Genomic DNA, 23,266 nt, shown 5'->3' with positions numbered 1-23,266 from the left:
GTCATATTTATGCATATACATATATATATATATATAACTTAACTATATTATAAATGGTGTTTAAATTCCCATCAATGGTAAATGGTAATAACATGTATAGTAGTTAGTATATACTATACATCTAGGATGACAAAAATATTGTATTCAAAATATAACTTAAAATACTATTACAAAAATTACTAAATAAAAGTTCCTTAATTAAAATAACAATAAAATATACATTTTGAATACTAATCACAATTAAACAAAAAATAAAACGATACAAAATAATATTAACTACTAAATATTTTGTTTGGAAAAAAAATATACTTAGCTAATGTTAAATAATCATAACAAAATTGGTGGCTAATAAAATGAAATATATATATATATATATATATATGGAACATTCTTTAACTGTAGAAATTAACTGACACTTCCAAGTAGTCAGATGAACTATCATGGGTCATTGCAGAAAGATTTTGAGATAAATAAGCTAATCAAGCACTGTACACGAAATTTTTATTATATAATTTTGTAACAAATGTTAGATTATTTATCTATAATCTGGACGTAACATTGGAGGACAGTTTCTGTTGTATCCAAGAAACCTACTGTATGTAATCTATAATAAAAATCATATTCCTATCTAGGAATTTGTCCTAGTTAAGTTACATTAAGTACAGAAAACTTGGCTCATTACCAGATACACACCTTGTAGTCATAGGAATGTCTTCTATAGAATTCAGTTTAATAGTGTACAGCGATCATTAGTGTCAACTGTGAATTCTATCTGATACTGCATACCTAATGTTAATCATTACTTTTTTAAATATTAAAAAATAATATATATATTTATTTTAAATAATTATGTTTTAATCATTTTTTTTTTATTTCTGTAGCCGATCGCTGGAGTAGTCAACAACAGAACTACGTGCACAGTGCCTTCTATGATGAGTAATATCTGGTCTTATATCTTGGCTGACAAAGCATGGAGGAATGTCTGCCCAGAAACAATTGTTAATTGGTTCAAAATTTGTAGATTTTCATCTGGAAAAAATCAAGGTGAATTTGTACACCCTTTCTCAATTTCAGAAGAAATTGTCTGAAATTGAATGATCTGTTACACGAAGTCCACATCAGTCAATCCGTTGTCTCTCAGCATCTTTACAATTGTATAGTTCAAGTGTTCGAAAAATGTTAGTGAAGGACTTGCAATTCCCTCCATACAAGTTCAGTTCCATACAAGTCCAGGAACTGAAACCGAACGAAGCAGTTGTACGAGCACAATTCTGTAATGTAATGCTTCAGAAGATAAATGATGACGAAGAGTTTGTTCACGAATTGTGGATGTCAGACGAAGCGCATTTCCACCTCAGTGGATTTGTTAACAATCAAAATTTCAGATACTGGGCACAAGAAAATCCTACGCAGCTACACCAGCGACCGTTGCACAGCCAGAAAGTGACCCGTGTGGTGTGCTATGTCATCTTACGGTGTTACTTTTTTGAGGATGACAACGGTCTTGCGATTACAGTGACGTCGGCTCGTTACGTAGCCATGCGATTACGTAGCATCTCAGCTTGCGATTACTTTTTGTGGGGTTACCTTAAAAGCAAAGTGTTCCACAGTAGACCTGCTACAACGGAAGAACTGAAGGCAAAGATCCGAGAAGCAATTGCAGAAATTCCAGTTCAGATGTTACGTCAAACCATGAACAATTTAACGAAGAGACTTCGTGAGTGTTTACGTAGAAGAGAAGATCACCTGCAAGATGTTATCTTTAAAAAATAAACTAAAATGTATGTATCCTAAAATGGCAACATTTGTACAATTACATGAAATAAAATTCATTTTCTAAAAAAAATGTTTCATTAACGTTATTTAATTTTTTTTAATTTCCCATTTCTTTGAATCACCCTGTATATATACTACACAACACTACATTTTACAGGTGTTTCAAATCAAATATAACAAACCAATTTTGTACCAAATTTTTATATTAATTAAAACACAACTGTAAACCCTTTCAAAATGATTATCAGATAAAATTCTTTACCTTTATTTCCTGAAGCCAAGGGCTATATGAAAATTAGCTGTTACTCTATGCAAGTAACCTTAATTTGATCCTATAAAATATGCTACTTTTGTAAACTAGTACATGTTATCGATTTTTGATATAATGATTATTACAGAAGTTACATATATATTGTATAAATAATACAACTTGATCCCTTTAAGTACAGAAATTATAAATTTAATAAGATGACACTTAACTTATTTTTTCATATCATATCTTGCACTTTGTGACAACCCACATCTTCAGTTGTAATTTACTTTTTAAGTGTTTATATCAAACTATATATTACACTCAAATACATATAAAAATGTCTCTCAATATATGAAAAATCTTTTTATAAATTAAAACTGAAATTCAAGAATGAAGTATAAATACTTTTTTAAAAATGACAAATTAAAAGCTTTTTTAAAAATATATAAATTATAGAAAATATTTTATATATTTATTTATTTAGCGTATGGCATCAAGACACAACACCAATTACAGCAAAAAATTACAAACAAACATCTAACAAATTAATATAAGCTACTGATTCTGGAGTCACCATCAGGAAATCTTCAGGAGTCCCTTCATAAGCTGTGCTAGGGGACACTTCAGTGATGAGTTTAACAGTTTGATTTGCACCACACTTGCGAAGGGGCGTCGGTATTTTACCTCATTTATACAGAAATAGGCGCACCTACCATGCTGAGTTTGTATTCTGTTTAACGTTGACCATGTCTTACATGGCAAGTCAAAACCCCGCAGCATTTGAGTCAGGTTGAATTCTTCCTCCGTAGCAGCAACTGCTGTTTTGATAGGTGGCTTTCTAGATCATCAAAGGCGACCATGATTGGCATCCTCAATGTTCTCATTGGTAGGTTTCAATTATCCATAATCTTCTTGTACTCTCTTGTAAGAGCGTTCATACAGCGCAGATTTGGGAGCGGTATGTGGCTCAATACTGGGAGCCATTCCACAGGAGTAGACCTGATAACCCTGGCAATCATTCTCATAGTTGAGCATAAATTCTATGAACGTAAGGGCTGTTAAGCCACATTAGTGCACAATATTCTGCAGCTGAGAAGACGAGGTTCAGAGCCGATGTGCGCAAAGTGGAAGCTGATGCTCCCTATGTTTTTCCACAGGATTTATGTATAATGTTGTCGTTTTCAATTTCTCTGCAGTTTTCATTAGGTGCTCTCCTTAAATCAAAGCGTAATAATCTATACATTATTGCTGAAAATATAAAGGTTTGATAAAAGTAAATTTAAACCTGCATACAATACAAATAACCATATAATAAAACATTTAAAAAACAGTAATCAGACAACAGAAAATTGGGTTTATCTAATGTTGCTGACCATCTCATTAACAACAAACATTCTATTTCTGATATTCAAAACCAATTTTGAAGTATTGGAAATCAAGAAATTTAATATAAATAATAAATAAAAGTTCAGACAATTAGGAGAAATTTTATGTACATAAATTTAGAAGGAAATTCAACTTTATCAACCTGCAAACAGAATATGAAGGTAACACACTTATAAAGACTGCAGTAGATGGCAACACTTTTTCAATAAAATTAATGATAATGCATAAATCCAATTTAATTCAAATCCACACAGTACTATAATACTGGCTAGCCAATATACTTTGAACATTTTATCCTCTTTATTTTATTTTTTTATCAAATCTGACATCATATTTTTATATATGTAGTTTTTAACTTTTAAAATGTTTAATTTCTATAACTTATATATCTTTAAAAATAGCTTTTAATTTGTGATTTTTAAAAAAGTTTTTATATTTTAATTCTTGAATTTCAATTTTAATTTATAAATAGATTTTTTATATATTATTAAGACATTTTTTTTATATATTTAATTGTATTTGAGTGTAATATGTAGTTTGATATAAATACTTAAAATTAAATTACAACTGAAGATGTGGGTTGCCACAAAAGCGCTATTATAAGATATGGTAACTGTCATCTTATTTAATTTATAATTTTTGTACTTAGGTGGATCAAGTTGTATTATTTATACAATATATATGTAACTTCTGTTACATAGCTGCCATTTTATTAATCTTGTTTGTAGGTATGTTGATGGGAATTGCTATTAGAACCGGAAGTCCTTTAAGTTTAAATCTTGCTGAGCCTGTATGGAAACAATTAGCTGGCATGCCATTGACACCTGCTGATCTTACTGAAGTAGATCATGATTATGTTCCTGGTAATTAACAAGTTTAATTCATTTTTAATCTATGTCTAATGTTATTGTAATTTTTTTAAACCCATTTTAAATTAAAAAGAGCCCTTCAATTGAAGCATCTGTGTATATTTCTATAATTATTTTCAAAACCAAATATTTGCAAATATTTTGAATAGAAAAAGCAAGGAAGTAAATATAGGTGTTCAGGAGAAAAGTTTTGGAATACATAGTTTTATTTAAAATCATCCATTTATTGGTCATTTTTGAATAAATTTTATCTTATTTATATTAAACAACCTGCTGCCTTCAGTATTTTTTTAATGCATGTAGTTTCTATGTATTACAAATCCCCCATTGTCATCCGGTATTCACATTCTACTGGTGTGTTACAGGACATCTGTATCATGTAAGTTTTTGCCTCGTCTAACACTATTTGTTTGTCAGTAATAGAAATATTTGTAAATTTTGTATTGAAATGTTGCAGTATCGTTTACCCAGGTACAGATTTAATCTTTATAATTACTCAGTATGACAAAAAAAAATAATAAATGGTAGAATAGATAAGAAATAGACCTGATATACAGATGGAAAATTGAGGGGAGAATAGGATGCCTCACTTTAAATGCTTATACAAGACGTAGTAACCAGTATCAAAGCCTGTGTGTTAAAATGAGAAAATACTTTTACAAGTAGCTCTTTTTTTTTAGCATACACTTAAGTTTATCACCAGAAAGATAGAGATAATTTAAAAGGAATCAATTACAAATAAAATTTAAAAAGTTGAAAATAAATCAGAAAGGATATTTAGAAGCGACATTCTTTGAATTCTGTTAAATTCATTACAAGTAAATAATTGGTTTGTAATAGTTTCACAATGCAAAATTATGTAATTATATCAAAGGAATTTTTTTGTCAATATAGTTTTGTTAGTTCATTTTAAGGTGCCCATATTTTTTTTTTAAGAAATAGTATTTTTTCTCTTTTATAATTTCTAGATTTTAAGTTTTATTTCCCTGTTCATTCCATAGAAGTAACAGTTTTCATTTGGTAATTTTCAGTGAAATTTGGAAAATAGTTATAATAATAAAAATAGTTAATAAATAATCAATTTTTTTTTTTAATTTAATTAAAAAAGATGTATTACTTATGAAGTATGCAATACTTACTTATTACTTAATAATATGTTATATATAAATTACAATAATTATAATAAATTTAATATTAAGTATTAATTGTAATGGTTATTTATATACAAAGGAAGAACTGTGTAAAATAGTAAATGAAACAAAGTAGTACTAAAGCAGTTTATTAAAAAATTATTTTTCCAACTGAAATTAATTGACTATCTCAATTGTTGTATCATCAAATGACAATAAAAAAGTAGTACATACGTAAAAAAAAAAAGCTGACAACACAGTTGTAGGACTTTCCCGTCATACGGCTTCTTTCTGATGCATAGCTTACACACACAACTTAATTTAAAATATTTCTAATTTCATTTAAATATAATATTTTTTGTTTATTTAATTAAATGATTCCAATTAAAACACGCACGCTTACCGTATTTCATTCATGCAGGTGTGACGCAGTACTAGCAATCACTTTAAGTACTATTTTACACTTTAAATATTGTTCATTTATTTAATTGTACCACTCACCTTTGATGTCACAACATAGCAAACTACAGCAGCTGCATATCAGTGCTACACTAGCGCTTTTTGTGATGAGAGGAGGCACTAATGACACAGTATATCCACTTAGCCACTAGTTCATTTAGAGAATTTTTTGAGGTGGACATGCGGTTTTGCTAAAAAAAAATTTAGAAATATTATTTTTTAATTGTTAACAAATGCGCCTAAGAAAAATAAGACCTTAATTAGCCGAAATCTTGAGATACTGAGAGTGACCTTTCCTTATAGTCTCACCCCCTTGTGACCTTTTAAGTTGAGAATTTAATGGCATCAGTGCCCCATACATAAAAGTAATCTGACCAAGTTTGGTCAAAATTGGTCAAGTAGTTCTGAAGATATAAAGTGATTTAGAGACACACATACTTCTGAACATCCAGAAAATTTCCATCTGGTTTTTGGGTTCCTTAGGTGTCAAAACGTAAATATCCAGTTAAAACCACATATGCCCAAATTGGACAGATTACTATACTTTCCCTTCTAAACCTATAGCGCTTGACGAGAAAGTAAAAGTAATAATAAAAAAATGATAAAGACAATAGAAAATAATAATGTATAATTAATTAATAAATAATACTTATGAAACATGACATGACAAATATTTCTACCCAGTGCATAAAAATAAAAAATAAAAACAACTTGACCAAAGAGTAAGATGTACTGTTTTTTGATCCCAATAAAAAGTGTAAAGTTAGTTTAAAAAGTGTAAACAACTGAAACCTCCAAATCAGATTGCTTAAATAAATGTGCTTAAGTCATGTACAGCAATCTGAGTAGCAATTTTCAGTTGATAAGACTTTTTAAGCTAACTTTAAGTTTTTAACTGGAATCATCAAAAAACAATACAGTTTGGTCTGCATATGTTTTTATATTTTATTTTATACACTGATAAAAATATTTCTTTATAGTACTTCATAAAAATTATTTATTCATTTTAATTATGTACTATTATTGCTTTATTAAAATTTTTTAATTTGTTTTTAATTTTATTTTTTTATACATATTATTTCCGTATTTACTGATGATGGTTTTATTCAAAATGGTCATCGAATTGAGATTTTAATAATTTTTTATAAATAATCTAAAAATGTTCTTTTTTACCTGTCTATTTTAATAATTTTATTAATTATAGGCTTACGATACGTTCGGGATGAGACTGGACAGTCCTGGTTGTTTAATGCTGTCCGGGGTTTGAGAATTTTATGATTGTCTAGGATTATTTTTTTTAATTTTAGACCTATATGTTCAACATCACATTTTTAAACATTCTCTTACAGCCGTGTATCTCTCAGCCAACTTTGGAGCAAGTGTTGACATAGATTTTGACGGAGGTGTGGCTACCGTTCTTGCCACAACTTTTACTTAGTCATTTAGCAACACAACTGGGATAACGTGTTTATTTTGTTTTCATGTGTGAAGAAACTCAACTACTTGTTTTTTATCATTTTATCTCTATTTGTTTTTTTGTCTCATCTGTCTCATCATTTAGCAATGGGCAAAAGAAAATGTGTGTTTAATGTTAACCAGCAACAGGAATATAAATTTTTGAAATTGTGTGTTGACGGTAACAATGAATGTGTTTATTGCACACTATGTACTGGAGAATTTTCTGTTGCACATAAAGGAAAGGGTGAAATGGTGATATTGAAGACCATGTGAAAACAGCTAAACATAGGAGTGCTATTAATGCTACTGCTTCAGAAAAGAGATTTTTTTAAAGCCAAAGAAGCGAATAACAATAATAGTGATTTGGAGTGTGCTGCTAAAGAAGCTACATTTTCATACCGTACTGTTAGACATGAACTCAGTTTCAAAGCACCAGACTGCACATCTAAAATGATTAAAAAGTTATATAACCCAAAATTTTCATCTGCTAGAACCAAATCCGAGGCAATTATTGTTAACGTTGTTTTGCCATTTATATTTGATAATGTGTTGCGTTCTTTGGAAAACATTAATTATGTCACAGTAACAATGGATAGCTCTAACAGAAGTGAAGTAAAACTTGTTCCGATTGTTGTAAGATATTTCAGTCTGGAGGAGGGAATTCAAGTTAAACTTTAAATTTTGATGAAGTGTCAGGTGAAACTGCTCAAATTTTGACTCTGTATCTTTGTCAATGTGTGAAAAAATACGAACTTGAAGAAAAGTTCGTTTATTATACTGCTGATAATACTAACAGTAATTTTGGTAGTATGAAGAAAAAGGAATGAAAATGTGTTCAAAAAAGTTCAAATTGATCTAAATAGACCTATTTTCGGAATTGGTTGTTCATCCCACATTGTACATAATTCATTACAAACAGCATGTGATTCTCTACCCCTGGACATAGAAGTTATTGTTTTAAAAATTTATAAATATTTTCACATATATACAGTAAGAGTAACAAAACTTAGAGTTCTGTGATTTTGTGGAAACAAATTACAAAAAAGTACTATCTCAAAGCAGCACAAGGTTCCTTAGTTTGTTACCTGCAATAGAAACAATTCTTTCCATTTTTGATGGCCTAAAATCATACTTATACTTATAATATATACTCATAATTGTACTTATCATACTTATCTTGTAACAAATTCCCAAAATTATTATTTGATTTTTTTGTAATCTAGGAAGTGAACTGTTATTGAAATTTTTATATGGTACTGTACAGTTATTTAATAATGTAGTTATAATGAAATGTATTTAATAATGAAATTGGATAATTAATTCTACACACCAACAGAAGCATTTCAGACATATTCTGAATTAATTTGTAACTTCAGGAAAGAAAAACCCACAAATTTATACCATCTTCTGCCAAAGAATTGCTATGCACTCTAAAAGAAAATAATGATGTTGTGGAGAGCCAATTTTTATAAAGCTAGTAGGTCTCAGTGGATAAATTTAGCAACTGAAATTGCCTGGTCCGATTTAGAAGAGAGTGCACAAGTTGTTAATGAAATTATAAAAGATTCCATAAATATTGACCTGTTTGATGAATGTACATTGTTGAACCAAGTAATTCAAAACTAAAGGGTAGGTTGTGGTTCAAGTTCTGAAAAAGTACTAGATACTATTGAAGAGAAGTGGAAAGTAATTTTTAAGGATTTCAAAAGATTGATATTTCATGTTGTAATATTTCTAAAATGGTTGAGTTGGCAATGTCTTTGCCTGGGATATCTGCTCCAGTTGATAGTTTTTTCAATTACAGGTAACATTTGGTCTGCAGAAAGGGGTAGACTTTTAGTATCTGCTAAATTTTAAAATTAATTCAGAATTTTCTTGTTGTGAATTTTATGATGTAATTAAAACAAACAAACCATTTCTGAAAAAAGTCGTCTAGTGAAAAATATAACTGAATAAATAAAATTTAATGTTTCAGTAAACTGTTAAGACTTTTAAGTAATTTCAAAAATATGTCTTGGGTTAGCCCAAAAAAATATGGTAAGCCTAATTAATTATAATTTTTTATCATAATTATTTTTAGTAATTCTTATTTCTTTTATAAAGTTTATTTTGTAACTTTTCAATGAACTTTATCCAGATTTGTCTTTTGCAAGTCAGAGATCAACTTGCCTGATAAGGTATTGAAAAGAATTTTTTAATTCTGTTTTTTGTGGTTAGATCATGATTTTATTTGAAGATTAAAGATGTTCAAACAGCCCCAGTTATTATGGGGTGGAGTTCTGTAAAATATTCTTTACAGTCATTTGAATGATGTAACTTTACTTGGCATTGAAATCTGAATAAATTAATTAAAAATCATAGAGGTCAACCAGTTTTTTCTTATTTAATTTTTTTATTTTCATTGGATGGATAAGATGGTGTCAAGATTAGTTTTAGAACTAGTAAAAACAATTTTTTGTGTAGTTAATAGTTGTTTGTTCTTAGAAGAAATTGCAGTAAAAATAACAAATGATTTTTTTTTCAGTTCTTTAAATATTTTCTTTTGACTACCACTTTCAAATTAAAAATTTAGCAATCATCTACAACTTAAAAATCTTAAAACTTAAAGAACAGAGAACATATTGTTTGTTACTTTTTAGTATTTTTTAAATATTATATATGTATGTTAAAGAAATTTGATTAATTCACTGATTATGCATAATTACCGGTTAATATGCATAATTCACCTCCAGTGTTGAAAATTTTAATAAATAATATAAGTATTATATAACATAATAAATTTATTAAATATACCATTCATTTTACATATCAAAATAACTCAACTATAAGCAGTAATTACTGAATTTATTATTTAAATAATCAAAACATTACACATTAATCAACGTTAGCAAGCGTAGGTTATGTTTGGTTTGATTGTTGATTCTGTGTAGTGACAAATCATACATATTTCAACATAATGTAACTAAACATAACCTAAGCTTGCTAACCTCATCTAATTAATATTAAATTACAAATTATATATGTTATACTCTAACATTGGAGGCGATTATATATATTAACCATTAATTATGTTTAATCACCAGATTAATCAAATTTACCATAACATATACAAACTTTTCAGGTTGATTTTCATTTAAAAATTAAGTAAATACAAAAATTGCTTCCCTGCCTGCAAAAAGGTTTCTGAGAAATAGACAAATTATTCGTCTGTGAGATGATGACAAAGGCACATCTACACCAGCAGCAGATGGTGTAGAAAATGGCATGTCAAGATTTTGAAATTCTTTTTCATCTGGATTCATGTCACGAATGCACAGTAATCCTAGATCACAATAAATTACAAAAATACTGAATTAATGATCATGCAATTCACAAAAATTCTAATAATACATCTGTAATTTATTCCTTGTTAGATATGACTAATATTAATAGGTATTAATATTGCTTATTATATTATTATTATTAATATTGCTTACTGAAAAAAAAATTAATAATTAATAAAGAATTACTCTTATCTTTTAACTTAACTTCCTTTTTTTAATTATTTTTATTAACAAACTAAAAAAAGATCTTTTTACATACCCTCAAGTTTTACTTTTTACCAAATGCACCTAATTTTGAAGATTACATTTATTAAGCTCCAAGGATGGTCCGATAAAAGTCTCTTCCACATCAATTTACAAAATTTTCTTAAGCAAGTGATGTATGTAATTTGAATATTATTGATTTTTTGTCCACTGTTTAGTAACAAATTGTTATAGTGTAGAGAAATGCCAACTTGAAGTCATTCTTATATTCAAACTATTTTCATACAAAATTTAAAAAAAAATTTGGATTAACATGATCTAAATGAAAAGAGTGAATATAATACATGGATTCCTGGATTGTAAAACTCTGAACAAACTATGAGCTCAATAATTTGTTTGATTCTCAGCAATCTTTACTTATACTTATCAAAGATACATAGATCTATGTATCAAATATCTTACTCATTATATTGAGACCTGATTTTGGCCTGATGGTGGTAAAAGACTACTTATAAGATGATAAACTTGGCCCTCTATTTTAAAAGTGGGAATAAAATTTTGTTCTCTAATTTCTTTCGTGCCAAACGAAGTCATTTGCAATAGGCTATTGTACCTACATATGTTGGTTAAAAAATGTCTAGATAGTGGATGATTATTTGTCAAAAGACTTTTTATTGGCTGTGGAGGCTCCTGAATATTGGGGAGACTGACTTTTCCAGAAGCACAGCACAAACCATTAGGTTCATCGACCCATTTTTTGGCAGAACATTTAGAGCAGATCTTATTCATGGCTCCGATTTGGACGGAAGACTGTTGAGCATAATCAATCTGTGGATCATATCTGAAAGCCGATCTGTTACTGTGAGCTAAAACTCGATTGCGAACTCTAGCCGTTGACGTATGTTGTCTTTCTCTCTGATTCCGAAGGCGTTCGGAACGCTAAGAGCTCGATTCCCTAGCGTGAGCTTGTACATTTCTAATATTTTGTTCTTCAAGCCGCTGCGAACGCTCGATACTCAACTCTCGCGTGCGGACTTGAGACGTTCGCAAATTTTGTTCAGCAAGCCGTTGTGAACGCTCAATACTTGACTCTCTTGCACGCGATTGCGACGCGTATTCTCTCTGACTTGCAAGACGATTTTCAGTTTTTGATGGAGATTCTCTATCACGACTTATTTTTATTGCCCTAGCCTGTAAACTATTTCTAGAAAGTAGAGATCTTAATCTTTTGGGCATTTTGAAATGATAAAAAAACTAAATACTACATCAACTAATACTAAATTATTCGCTTACACGTTGAACAGGAATTAGCCTGTATATGAAGTGGTGATTAAAAAATTATAAAAAATTCAAAATATTTTCAAGGAAAAATATTCGATATCGCACACAACTGCTGCGTAGGAAGCCGACCGCGCGAATGAGCCGCACGGCACTTTATTTTGTGACATTAACTCCCCTCCCGCACCGCAGTGATGCTTAGGTCACATGCTGCTGCCTAGCTAGCTGAGTGGGGTGTGGGCGGGGCGAGGGAGCAGAGGCAGGCGGTGGTGGGAACGCGAGCGTCAAGAGAGACACGACAACGATGACGGATAGTTGCTAGTTAATGAATTACAAAGATAGAAAAATTAAAATATGTTGCTTAAATAATGCGGTAAAAAGTAGCCTATGTTCATCAGGGATAATGTCGGGTTCTAATGGAAAAAGAATTTTTCAAATCGGTCCAGTAGTTTCGGAGCCTATTCAATACAAACAAACAAAAAAATCTTTCCTCTTTATAATATTAGTGTAGATTTGTTGCGAATTGAGGTAATTTAGTCTTATCTTATCTCATATGGGATGAAAATAAATATATAAAAATAAATGTATGAGAACATACAGCACCTAATTTTATTGTAGTTTTTAATTTTGTGGTATATAAGTAATACATTCAGAAAATGAAGGAATACCAAAGAAGAAAAAAGTGATGGTTTTAAAACATAATATGAACTAATTTTAATGTAAATAATTATTGTTTATTATAAAAAAGAATGAAGACAAACAGTACTGACAATATTGTATATTTCCAATATTAATAAATTGTAGTTAATTATTGTAGATCATATAAGGAATATTATAAGAAAGAAAACAGGAGTTCAGACTTGGAAACTCAGATGAGTGAAGAAGATTGAAATGGTTTGGTCATATTATATAATGGAGGAACAACTACCACATGCAGCACTGGAACTAATAGTAAATGCAAGAAGGTCATTGGAAATATTTGGGTCTTAGACTTACAAAAGGTCATAGAGTTGGCAAAAGTGAGGAAGCTATAAACATGAAGGGGTTTAAGTATGCAGATGTGATGAGAGATAGAAGTTGGAGGAAAAGAGATCAGTGAAAAATGCAGAGTGAAAGCATTAATTTCTGAAGAAGGCACTGTCAAAGGCATATTAAAGGTGTTGCAGAGAAGAGTATGTTACTCTCCATCAATAGATTTAACTAAAAAACAATTGCAATCTCAAAATTTAAAAGAATATGAAAAAATGTTTGATCACTTCGATTTTGGATACATGTTCTTAACTATGGGATGAAAGTCCTGTTTTTTATATTTTAATTATAATATTTTCATGGTGGCAACAATAGACAAACGAAATGATAAAACAATTTTACTAGTTACACCGAATGAGAAAATTATGTAAATAATTCTGAATTTATTTAATGTTTACAAAAAAAAAAATTTAAGTAAAACGGAAGAGAATTAATCTAGTTTTATTGTTCCCTTAAAAGAGCCATTTACCAAGCTCCAAATAACCACATAATTCAAAGAAGTGTCAGCTATTTCTTAAAGTAATTTCACTTAATTTTTGGAGCAATATGAAAAAATCGGGTGTTCTGAGTGTAGGATTCTAGAAATTTAAGGATGTGAGGTAAGAATTACACATACAAAGATCTGAAATTCCTTTTAATTAACTAGTTTCCATTGATCACTAACTTAGCAGGTTACTGGGTACAGTTTTATTGAATTGTGTATGTTAAAGAACTTTAAATTTGCTGCTATTGCAGCCTGGCACTGATTAGCTGGCTGGATGGTAAGGTCAATTATTATATGTGTAATCTTAAAAAACAAAGAAAAATTTTATGCACTGTTAAAGATATTGTAATTAATGTCATCTAACTAGTGAGCATGAAACAAGTCAAGCAATCTGAAGTTACAATGAACTCTCAGCAATTTAATACAATAGAGGTAATGATTTTGTGGGCCAATATTTAACAGTGAAAAACAGTTTAGTGTCTAACAACGGTATATCAGTAGATTCCACGTAAAAAATTTAGATTTAAAAAAAAAATCATTATCTATGAAACTGCATAGTTTTTAAAATTTCGTTCAAAATTGTTACTTTGTCAATGATTTTAAAATCTGCTCAAAATTATATAAAAATAAACCGAAAGAATTAAATTAAAAAGTAAGAAACAACTAACAGCATATGATTATAAGAATAGGTAATTCCAAGCGAACCATTTTTTTTTTTAAGGGAGACCTTGAAACATGCTTAATTTCACCATGGAATTCCAGATCCTAGCTGTGCATCAACTCCATCACATTCAGTTTAGCAATTAGTGATACTATTGTCAAGACTGCTAAGACCCTTACAACTGAGAAATCACAAACAATTAAAAACAATATTAAATACTTAACAAAGATGGTTGAAAAAGTGACTGAAAGCATTATGATCTAAGATTTTAAAAATATTATGTTAAAAAATAGTTTTGTATAAAGATTTAAAAAAATAAAAGAAGTTCAAAATTAGAATTTACATACCAAAAACCTTCACTTTCCAAACACGGTGTGGCAAACAAAGAGCTTCAGTAGTAAGAAATGAAACTTTACTGACCATCTGACCAAATACAGATTTGATACCATCAGGCCCAGCAAGACCACCTTTACCACGAGCTCTTTTCACTTGAATGCGGTTCAGTTCAATAACAGGACCATGCTGTCTATGTCGAACCATTGTAGCATGAATAACCTAGAGAAAAATAGAAAAAAAATTTTTTGTTAAAAGAAAAAATATGATTCTAAATTTCTATAAATATATAAGTATAGGTTGACTTATCTGTAATTGAACAAAAAAAAAAAAAAAATTATATATATTTATATAAATCCAAGTTTTATTTATGGTTGGCCTCTGTGGCACGAGTGGTAGGTAGCATCTTGGCCTTTCATCTGGAGGCCCTGGACTTGAATCCTGACCAGGCATAGCATTTTCATATGCTACTTGTCATTCATTTCATCCTCTGAAGAAATAAATAACAGTGGTCCCAGAGGTTAAAAAAAAAGAAAAAAAAAGTTTTATTTATGATGAATGTCTATAAAACTAAAATGCTATTTTATTATCACAAAAGGGGTAATACATAGAAATAATGACCAAGTCTTCACAATTCAAAACATAAAAAAATACAACATTCAAATACCTCAACTCCTACAGTAACTTAAGTTTGTAACAATTATTTCTGACTAATGAAAATTTAAATATAATTCTTTCAATTTAAAAAAAACAATGACTTCACTTTTACAAATTATTTTCAATGCTTGTATTGTGAGTTGTGTGGGATTTAGTGAGAATGGACCTTCTTTGCTTAAATTTCTTTTATTTCATTCATTTTTTCCTTCTGCAATTCATTATTTTTTATTTGTTTGAGGAAATTTTTAATTTGCTATCAAAGTATTAGAAGTCCAAGGATGATGACAGAAGGGTTCTCTATGATTATTTTATCTTTGGTTAATGATACTATTTGTACCACTGAGATATGGCTTATTGATAAGGCTACGAAATCTGAATTGTTCCTGGGTTATAAATTTAATGTATTTAGGAAGTATTGTATGCTTAGAAATTAAAAATGGATGAAGTAATAGCAATTTTAACTGCTTATAACAGTTTTATTCCAAAAGTTGCTATCAGTTAGAGCTGATAGGGAAAACTTATGTGGGTTAAATATCTCTGACTGTCAACTTTTTTAGTTGTATCAATTTTGCTGAATCACTGCTTGGTGAATACCTGTATGCTTTTACAGTGATTTTGAAGATTTCTACAATTCATCTAACTGTAAAGGAGATTTAATAATAACAAATGATCTTAATTTGTATATTTTTGGTTCAGTTGATGATCTCTTTTAAAGTGATGTTTCCTGTACAGCTTTGCTGCATTTTTTTAACTGTTGTGGTTTTAGATCACAACATGTAGAAGATTTTAGATCACAATAATGTTAGTATTTCTAAAATTATTATATAGTATTAGAAATACTACTCATAATAAGACCTTAGATTTGGTAATTGGTAACATTGATATAATATGTCAAAAATTTGTCTATATAGTTGTTCATCATTCTGTTCTTTGTATCATTAATATAAAACGCTATTTTGCTTCTCATGATGCTCATTTCTCTTAAACTAATATCAATTTTAAAGCAAATTGTATAACTTTTTATTGGTTTTCATCAAATTATACTTTATGTGAACCAAGTTAAATAGATTTAGTTGAGTCCTATTTTTATGAATTTTTTTACTTAATAATAAACTGGTTTATACCCAAAAGAAAATTTTGATTTCAAATTAAATGTCCTATCTGTTTCATCTGAACTATTATTATCAGAAAAAAATATAAATTTCAAATGACATTTAAAAAGTAGGCCAACACATTTTACTTAAAAGCCATTTTAATGTAAAAAAATCAGCTTATAATAAAATGTTTTGAGTATTTTACACTCAGTAAAAGTACAATCAGTAATTTCATTTCCTCAAAAAGTATTAAAAATTCAGATTAACAAGTAACATTTGTATGTAAATAACATTGAAAACTTAATTTCCCTTGATATATCAGAAAACTTTTGATTTTTAAAATATAAAAGGACTATACTATTGATTTTGCAGTAAGGTTATTGAATGATTGGTGTAATGAGAGTTAATATAATGCCAATACTTTTGCAGAGTATTGTAGAGGAGTTAACCAGTACCTTCTAAGCCATTATTGTAGGCTTTATCTTGATTACCTTCTTTTCTGATAATTCCATTTGTCACAGAACATCCAGTGGAAAGTGACTATAAGTTGGTATCAAAGATTTGTTGGCGTTGACTTGATTCTGTCCAAGACATTTAAAGCATACTTTAAAAGTATACATTTAAAGCATCTTTATAAATCACTAATGTGTTTGTGTAATTCATAACTTTGTTCTGATATTTTTCCTGTAGAATGGAAAATTGCAAAAATTATTCTGTTATTCAAGAAGGGTGATATACAAGATATCAAGAATTATTATCGAGTTTCCATTCTTTCTACACCCATAAAAAATTTTTGAATAACTTTGTACAGGCTCATATTCTTCCATACAAAAAATAAAACTTTAATTCATCAATATGGTTTGTTTTTGGGTCATTCTAAAATGTCAAACATAAATAAACTTTTCTGAATATGTTTTGGATTTTTTTTAACTATGTTCACAAATCGATTTTATTCACACTTATTTCACAAAAGAGTTTGATAAAGTAGATCGTCAATTTTACTGTAGTCTGAGTTTTCTTATAAGCTGATATTTTAACCACTTATATTTAGTCTGTAGGACTCGATTTATCTTGTATTGAAGTTCATACTCTATTAAATTTACAGTATAGTCAGGTATGCTCCAGAGTTCTAACCTTCGACTAATGTTCTCTAATTTCATAAATGAAATTACCGAGTGTAAAATACTCAAAGATTTTATTACAAGCTAATGATTTAAAACTGTTTAGATGTATCTCTACATGTCAGGATGCTGTAAGACTCTAAATCAGCATTTCTCAACCTAGGGGGTCACAGTGATATGAGGGGGGGTTGTGAAATTAGCCTACAAACTTACACATAAACAATAATGAAGTCATTTTATAAGAAAAAATCATTTATTACAAGGGTTATTTTTTTTTCAAGTCCGATCGGTCACGAAATTAAGACCTGTGAAAAAATTTTTTTTTTTGTAACAAGAACTTACATAGTTGCCACTCCGATTTAGGCATTTGTCGTAGTGTGGTATCAACTTTCCAATACCCTCGTCATGCCTGATGACAACATTCCTCTCTGCTTATTCTGAATTGCCCTTCATAGATGTTGAAGAGTCACGCAGTATGAGGCTGTAGTGATGGTCGTGCCACGTTGCATGAATTCCACCAAGAGAACTCCATTCCGGTCCCAGAACACAGTAGCCATACATTTTCTGTTTGAGAAGGTTCGCTTGAACTTCTTTGGTTTACTGGGAGAATGAGAATGCATCCACTGTTTGGATTGTTTTTTTGTTTCTTCAGTTTCAAAATGGACCCATGTCTCGTCCCCGGTAACAATTTTGTTCAAAAAATCTTCTTCTTCATTGTGGTGGTGCTGGAGAAACGTTAGGGAGGCGTCCACTCTCATTGTTTTGTGATAGTGGGACAGCATCTTGGAAACCCATCTCGCACACAGTTTGCGGTACTGAAGTCTCTCACTCACAATAGTGTAGAGAGCTGACCTTGAAACGAATCACTCAATACAGAAATTGTGAACCGATGATTTTCTCGAATTGCCTCATCCACTTGCTCAACGAGATCATCGGTTGACACCCGATTCCTTCCCTGACCGCCTGCATCATGAACATCTGTACATCCTGCTTTAAAGTTCCTGCACCATTGTCGCACTTTGCTGTCACTAATTGAAGTTTCGCCACATACATTACTTATTCGTCAATGAATTTCAGCTGCATTACACCCCTCAGCCTGAATTACCGCACGCACTTCACACTTGGCGGGAGATGCTATTGTTGCAGACATGTTTACGTGCTAGCTGCGTGTTCAGAACTAAACGAAGTGATGCAGCATGATTGAAGGCCATACTAGAGATGCTGCGCAACACATATGTGCAAAGGTTCATCCAATTTTTGCACGGGTTTTTATTTCGCTACTGATCGGACCTTGAAAATAAAAATAGCCCTCGTGCGTGTTCAAAACTAAACGAAGTGATGCAGCATGATTGAAGGCCATACTAGAGACGCTGCGCAACACATATGCGCAAAGGTTCATCCAATTTTTGCACGGGTTTTTATTTCGCGACTGATTGGACCTTGAAAAATAGCCCTCGTATAAACATTTTACTTACATTTATAAGTACAGATGAAAGAAAATAAACTAATGAGATGGTTATGTTTTTTTTTTCATTTAAAAGTTTTTCCATACATGAAACTATGTTAGAAACACACAAAAGCAAATTGTTTTCAAGTGATAAAAGATAATTCCTACATTTACTTTTTAGTGCAATGATAGACGAAAAAACCTTTTCACAAAGGTAAGATGTGGTGAAAGGGATTAATATTTTCAATGCTTTTGTGACTAAATTTTCATATTCACTTTATATATTCACATATTTACTTTAGCTCACGCAAATGCATCTTCATGCTATCCAAACTGTGGTGAATAATAGTGTCTTCTTAATCCAAATTTTTCTCAGTATAATTGGAAGTGAGTGGAAACATCAAAATCTTTACTTTAAAGGTGAAAACAGATGACCCTAAGAATTATAGAAGTTTGGAGGTATTCTACTTTTTGGAGAGGGTACTTTTCGGATAAAGTTTTAAAAACCTTATTTGAGAGGGAAACTGCTGGTATTCAAGGAAAAGCAGATAGATCTTAGAGCAGGGAGATCAACAACAGAACTTTTTGCTCATAAACTGTTGCTAGAAAAATGGATGCAAGTGGCAGAAGACTCATATTGCTTCAATAAACTTAGAAAAGGCATAAGACAATGTTCTCATAAATAATTTATGAAAGAAGTTAAGAGATTGGAGTAAATTAAAACTTCGTATATGCATGAAATTACATGAAGAAAACTCTTTAAGAGTAAAGATAGGGACTAGTTTGACAGAACAGCTTACAGTGAATAAAGGATAAAGTGAAACAAGGAATGAAGGGAAAAAATATGGCAGTGGAGAATGTAGAAGATCGAGAGAAGTGGAAACTGGGTGCTGAGAAACGATGTTAGTTATAGAAATCTACTAAAATAAAATAAAGGTTCTCTTCCATCAAACAGAAACAAGTTTTACAAATTAGTAATGTTTTGTTTCTTCAAGGGGTGTTTCTTCAATGTGCTTTGCTGATTTAAACTTTCTGTTTCAGCATTTCTTATACAGTTATGACACATAAAGCAGTATTATGTTCACTAGCTAGTTCCTGTGGTGAACAGAGTCAAGATATCACTTATAGAGCTGAAAAATTTTTGCAGTTTTTTAGGCTTGGTACCTATAGTTGGGCAACAGTAAGTATGTCTCAGTGAAAAGGCAACAAAAACACTACATTTTTAACTTTCCTTATAAAAAGTCTGACACTGGAAGTTTATTTTAAGAATAGCTCTGCCAGTTTTGGGATGACGTATCTCAAATTATGAACAACCATGTTAGGTTATTCTATCTAACATTACTATCTTTATTAACTAACATTACTTAACTTTATTTAACAATATTCAGTGCAATTTGAAAAAAAAAACTACATCACTATAAATCAGTAGTCATGATAAATAATATTCAGTGAAATAAAACTTGCACAGAAAGAGATGACCAAGAAAAGACTATTAATTACCTTTCTGAATGTCGCTTCTTTGGTAGCGTAGACAAGAGTACCTCGTAATGAATTTAGGCTAACATCACCAGTAAGTGGAAACATAGTGACAACAGGACAAAGCAAATCAGAAAAATGGTGAAGTAATACCAGCCTGCTTTGTAATAATGTGGGTGGTAATTCTCGTAAAACATCATATTCCAAAGGTACACGGAGTGGAAGACGACTTGATAATGGTTTATCCGTACTCCAGGCCAAAGTATGAGCAGAACCACAAGCAACTCTTGTTATTTTTTTTCCCTTTACATTGAAAAATTAAAAAAAAAAACAATAATACATGTATGTACTCATTAAATCACAAATATCATTTTAAATAGAGACCATTATATTATATGCATTGGACCTAATAAATGATTTAATTTAGTTATGAATTAAAATAATTTTTCAATACTATTTTGATGAAGAAAAGCTCTTTTAGACAATATTCATAATTATGATCAAGACACAATCTTATTTTTACAAAAGAAAATATCTTATTTATAGGTAAAAACAATAATTTGAATAGTTGATGTCACATTCAACAAACCAGATCTTATAGATTAGTAATATAAGTGCAATTATTACTGTACACTGTTGGCTTCTTCTATTACCTAATAAATATAGGTCAATACCTCTAAAAAAAGGAAACCTTATTCCGAAACCTAATCTAAAAATATAGTAAATATTTATACAAATGAGACTAAAATATACCACAATACTTTGTTAAGAGTATATTTACTTTTTCTGCAAGCAGTTCAACTATTTATCATTGATTCCAAAAAAGTGATACAGTCAAGTAAAGTTTCAATTTAACTGAAAAAAGAATGGTTTAGAGATACTGTTATGATATTTTTAAACTCATTTAAAATAACTTATTACAATTAACATCAAAACAAATTTTCAGTATTTATTGGAACTTGCATCAAGAAATTGATTATAATAATAATTTTTTTTTAATAATATTAATTAAATGATATTCTGAAATGAGAGATTGAGATAAGGTCATAAACAATTTAAAAAAAAAGAAGATATTAAAGAAGAAATCTAAAACAGTACAGAAATTTGGTTCACAATATATTTTTAAAACAGGAAGAAAAAGTATAAAATTAGAGACAATACAAAGGGTAAAAACAATTTTGTAGCTGACCAAATTCTAGTATCAACTACACAACTGCCCTTGATTAGAGTATTCTGCAATAAAATGTTTGGATTTACATTGCCACATAGGGAAAAGTATTTAATAAAACTGGACAATAACATTACAGGAAATGTTATTTTATTGTTCCAATGTAAAATGTTGCCTATTCTACTATGAAAAATAAACTAACTTGAGAAATTTTTTTATTTTATTTAAATCAAAGTTAGAGAATAGAGTGTAATAGTAATATAATAAACTGAAATAATGTAAATTGGACTAAAATTTAAGAAACGTGTAACAGATCCTTGATATCATTATTTTGTATAAGTGTACAGATGCATCTTGTTTTATATGTGATCAGAAAATAATTAATTATCGCTTAAATTTAAAATATATAAAATCTTTTACTGAGATTTCAATAATTAGTTTTAAAGGATTATAGAAGTTATAAAATATTTAATGAACTTAAAATAGAAAAAGATTATATTATGAACGTACAAAAGTACAACACTTATAAACAGTTGCTATTTCATTATAGCCACATTTGAAAATAAAGTACATATATTATATCAGTTACAAATGAAAATGTTTAAAGACAGTCCATAATCATAAATAAAATAAGAGACATCGATTTAAACAGAATAAAAATTGTTCAAACCAATATGATTACTCTATTAAATATAATGATTACACTAAAGATAAACTGAAGTATAGATCACATCAACATAAGATAAATTATAAATATAAAAACAAATTATAAGATAAAAATAAATGTTTTAAAGTCCAAATACTTATTTAAATGCAAAAAATAACAATAAATTGAACCAAAAAAAAGAATAAGATATGAAAATAAAGGATTAAACATAGTTTGCTGTATTTAATTAAATCAAGTAATGAGTGACCAATCATTCCTTTAATGTAGGAAAATTACTATTCAAGCCCCTCCCCCTCCCCTCCTAGACTGCATTTAAATATTTTCGTTGAAGGACAAAATTTTCTTTATTTATTTTTTATTTTTATCTGATGTAATTTTGGAATTTTGTACAGGCTGACAATGCGGGATCCTGTGAAAGTTGATTTTTGGTATTAGTTTTTTTAGGTTCTGTTACTGTGTTTGGTGATTGGTTATTTTGTTGTTATATAAAGAGTAAATTTATTTGTGATTTTGTTGTTACATAAATAGTATATTTATATACTATGACACTTCTGGTAATGTAAGGATTCCAATGCAAGGTCATATATATAAACTGGTTCAGCCACTCAGCTGCTACGGTCGAACAAAAATACATACATACATACATACATACATGTATACATAAAAAATACATATAAAAAATTACTACAAAATAAGCTACAATTCAAATGGCACTTATGAAAATTATTCTGAACACATACTTACGTACAAGTTAAAACAGAATAAAGAAAGATTTTATTTTTAATTTGTATTATTAAAAAATTCATCAACAGAATAATATTGTTTTTGTGAAAGTAAATTTTTTAATTGTATAAATTGGTTGGAAGATTTTTCAAATGGTTTGGCAATTTATTAAAAATGACAACGTAATAAGAACTTTTCTCTTAAGCTGATGTATAGCGTTGAATTTCACAAAAACAACAATCTTCTTAGCAAAAATTGCACATTTATAAA

The 23,266-nt window shown here is 29.5% G+C and overlaps 1 protein-coding gene across 1 annotated transcript in view; it reads right to left on the bottom strand.

Moving 5' to 3' along the window:
* Positions 1–426: 426 nt before the first annotated feature.
* Positions 427–23,266, bottom strand: part of LOC142326568 (E3 ubiquitin-protein ligase HERC2-like) — a 57,906-nt gene continuing 35,066 nt past the window's right edge. The window contains exons 18-21 of the mRNA XM_075369148.1: positions 20,463–20,741; positions 14,658–14,865; positions 5,916–6,064; positions 427–1,746 (exon numbers count right to left, since the gene is read on the bottom strand). Coding sequence (XP_075225263.1) covers positions 6,027–6,064; positions 14,658–14,865; positions 20,463–20,741 — 525 coding nt within the window. The 3' untranslated portion in view covers positions 427–1,746; positions 5,916–6,026. The remainder of the gene's footprint in view (positions 1,747–5,915; positions 6,065–14,657; positions 14,866–20,462; positions 20,742–23,266) is intronic.

This window comes from Lycorma delicatula, chromosome 6 (genome assembly GCF_047948215.1).
Source record: "Lycorma delicatula isolate Av1 chromosome 6, ASM4794821v1, whole genome shotgun sequence".
NCBI classification, from domain to species: Eukaryota; Metazoa; Arthropoda; class Insecta; order Hemiptera; family Fulgoridae; genus Lycorma; species Lycorma delicatula.
Note: the sequence above shows the minus strand (reverse complement) of the source record. Positions and strands in the feature narration are given on the sequence as shown.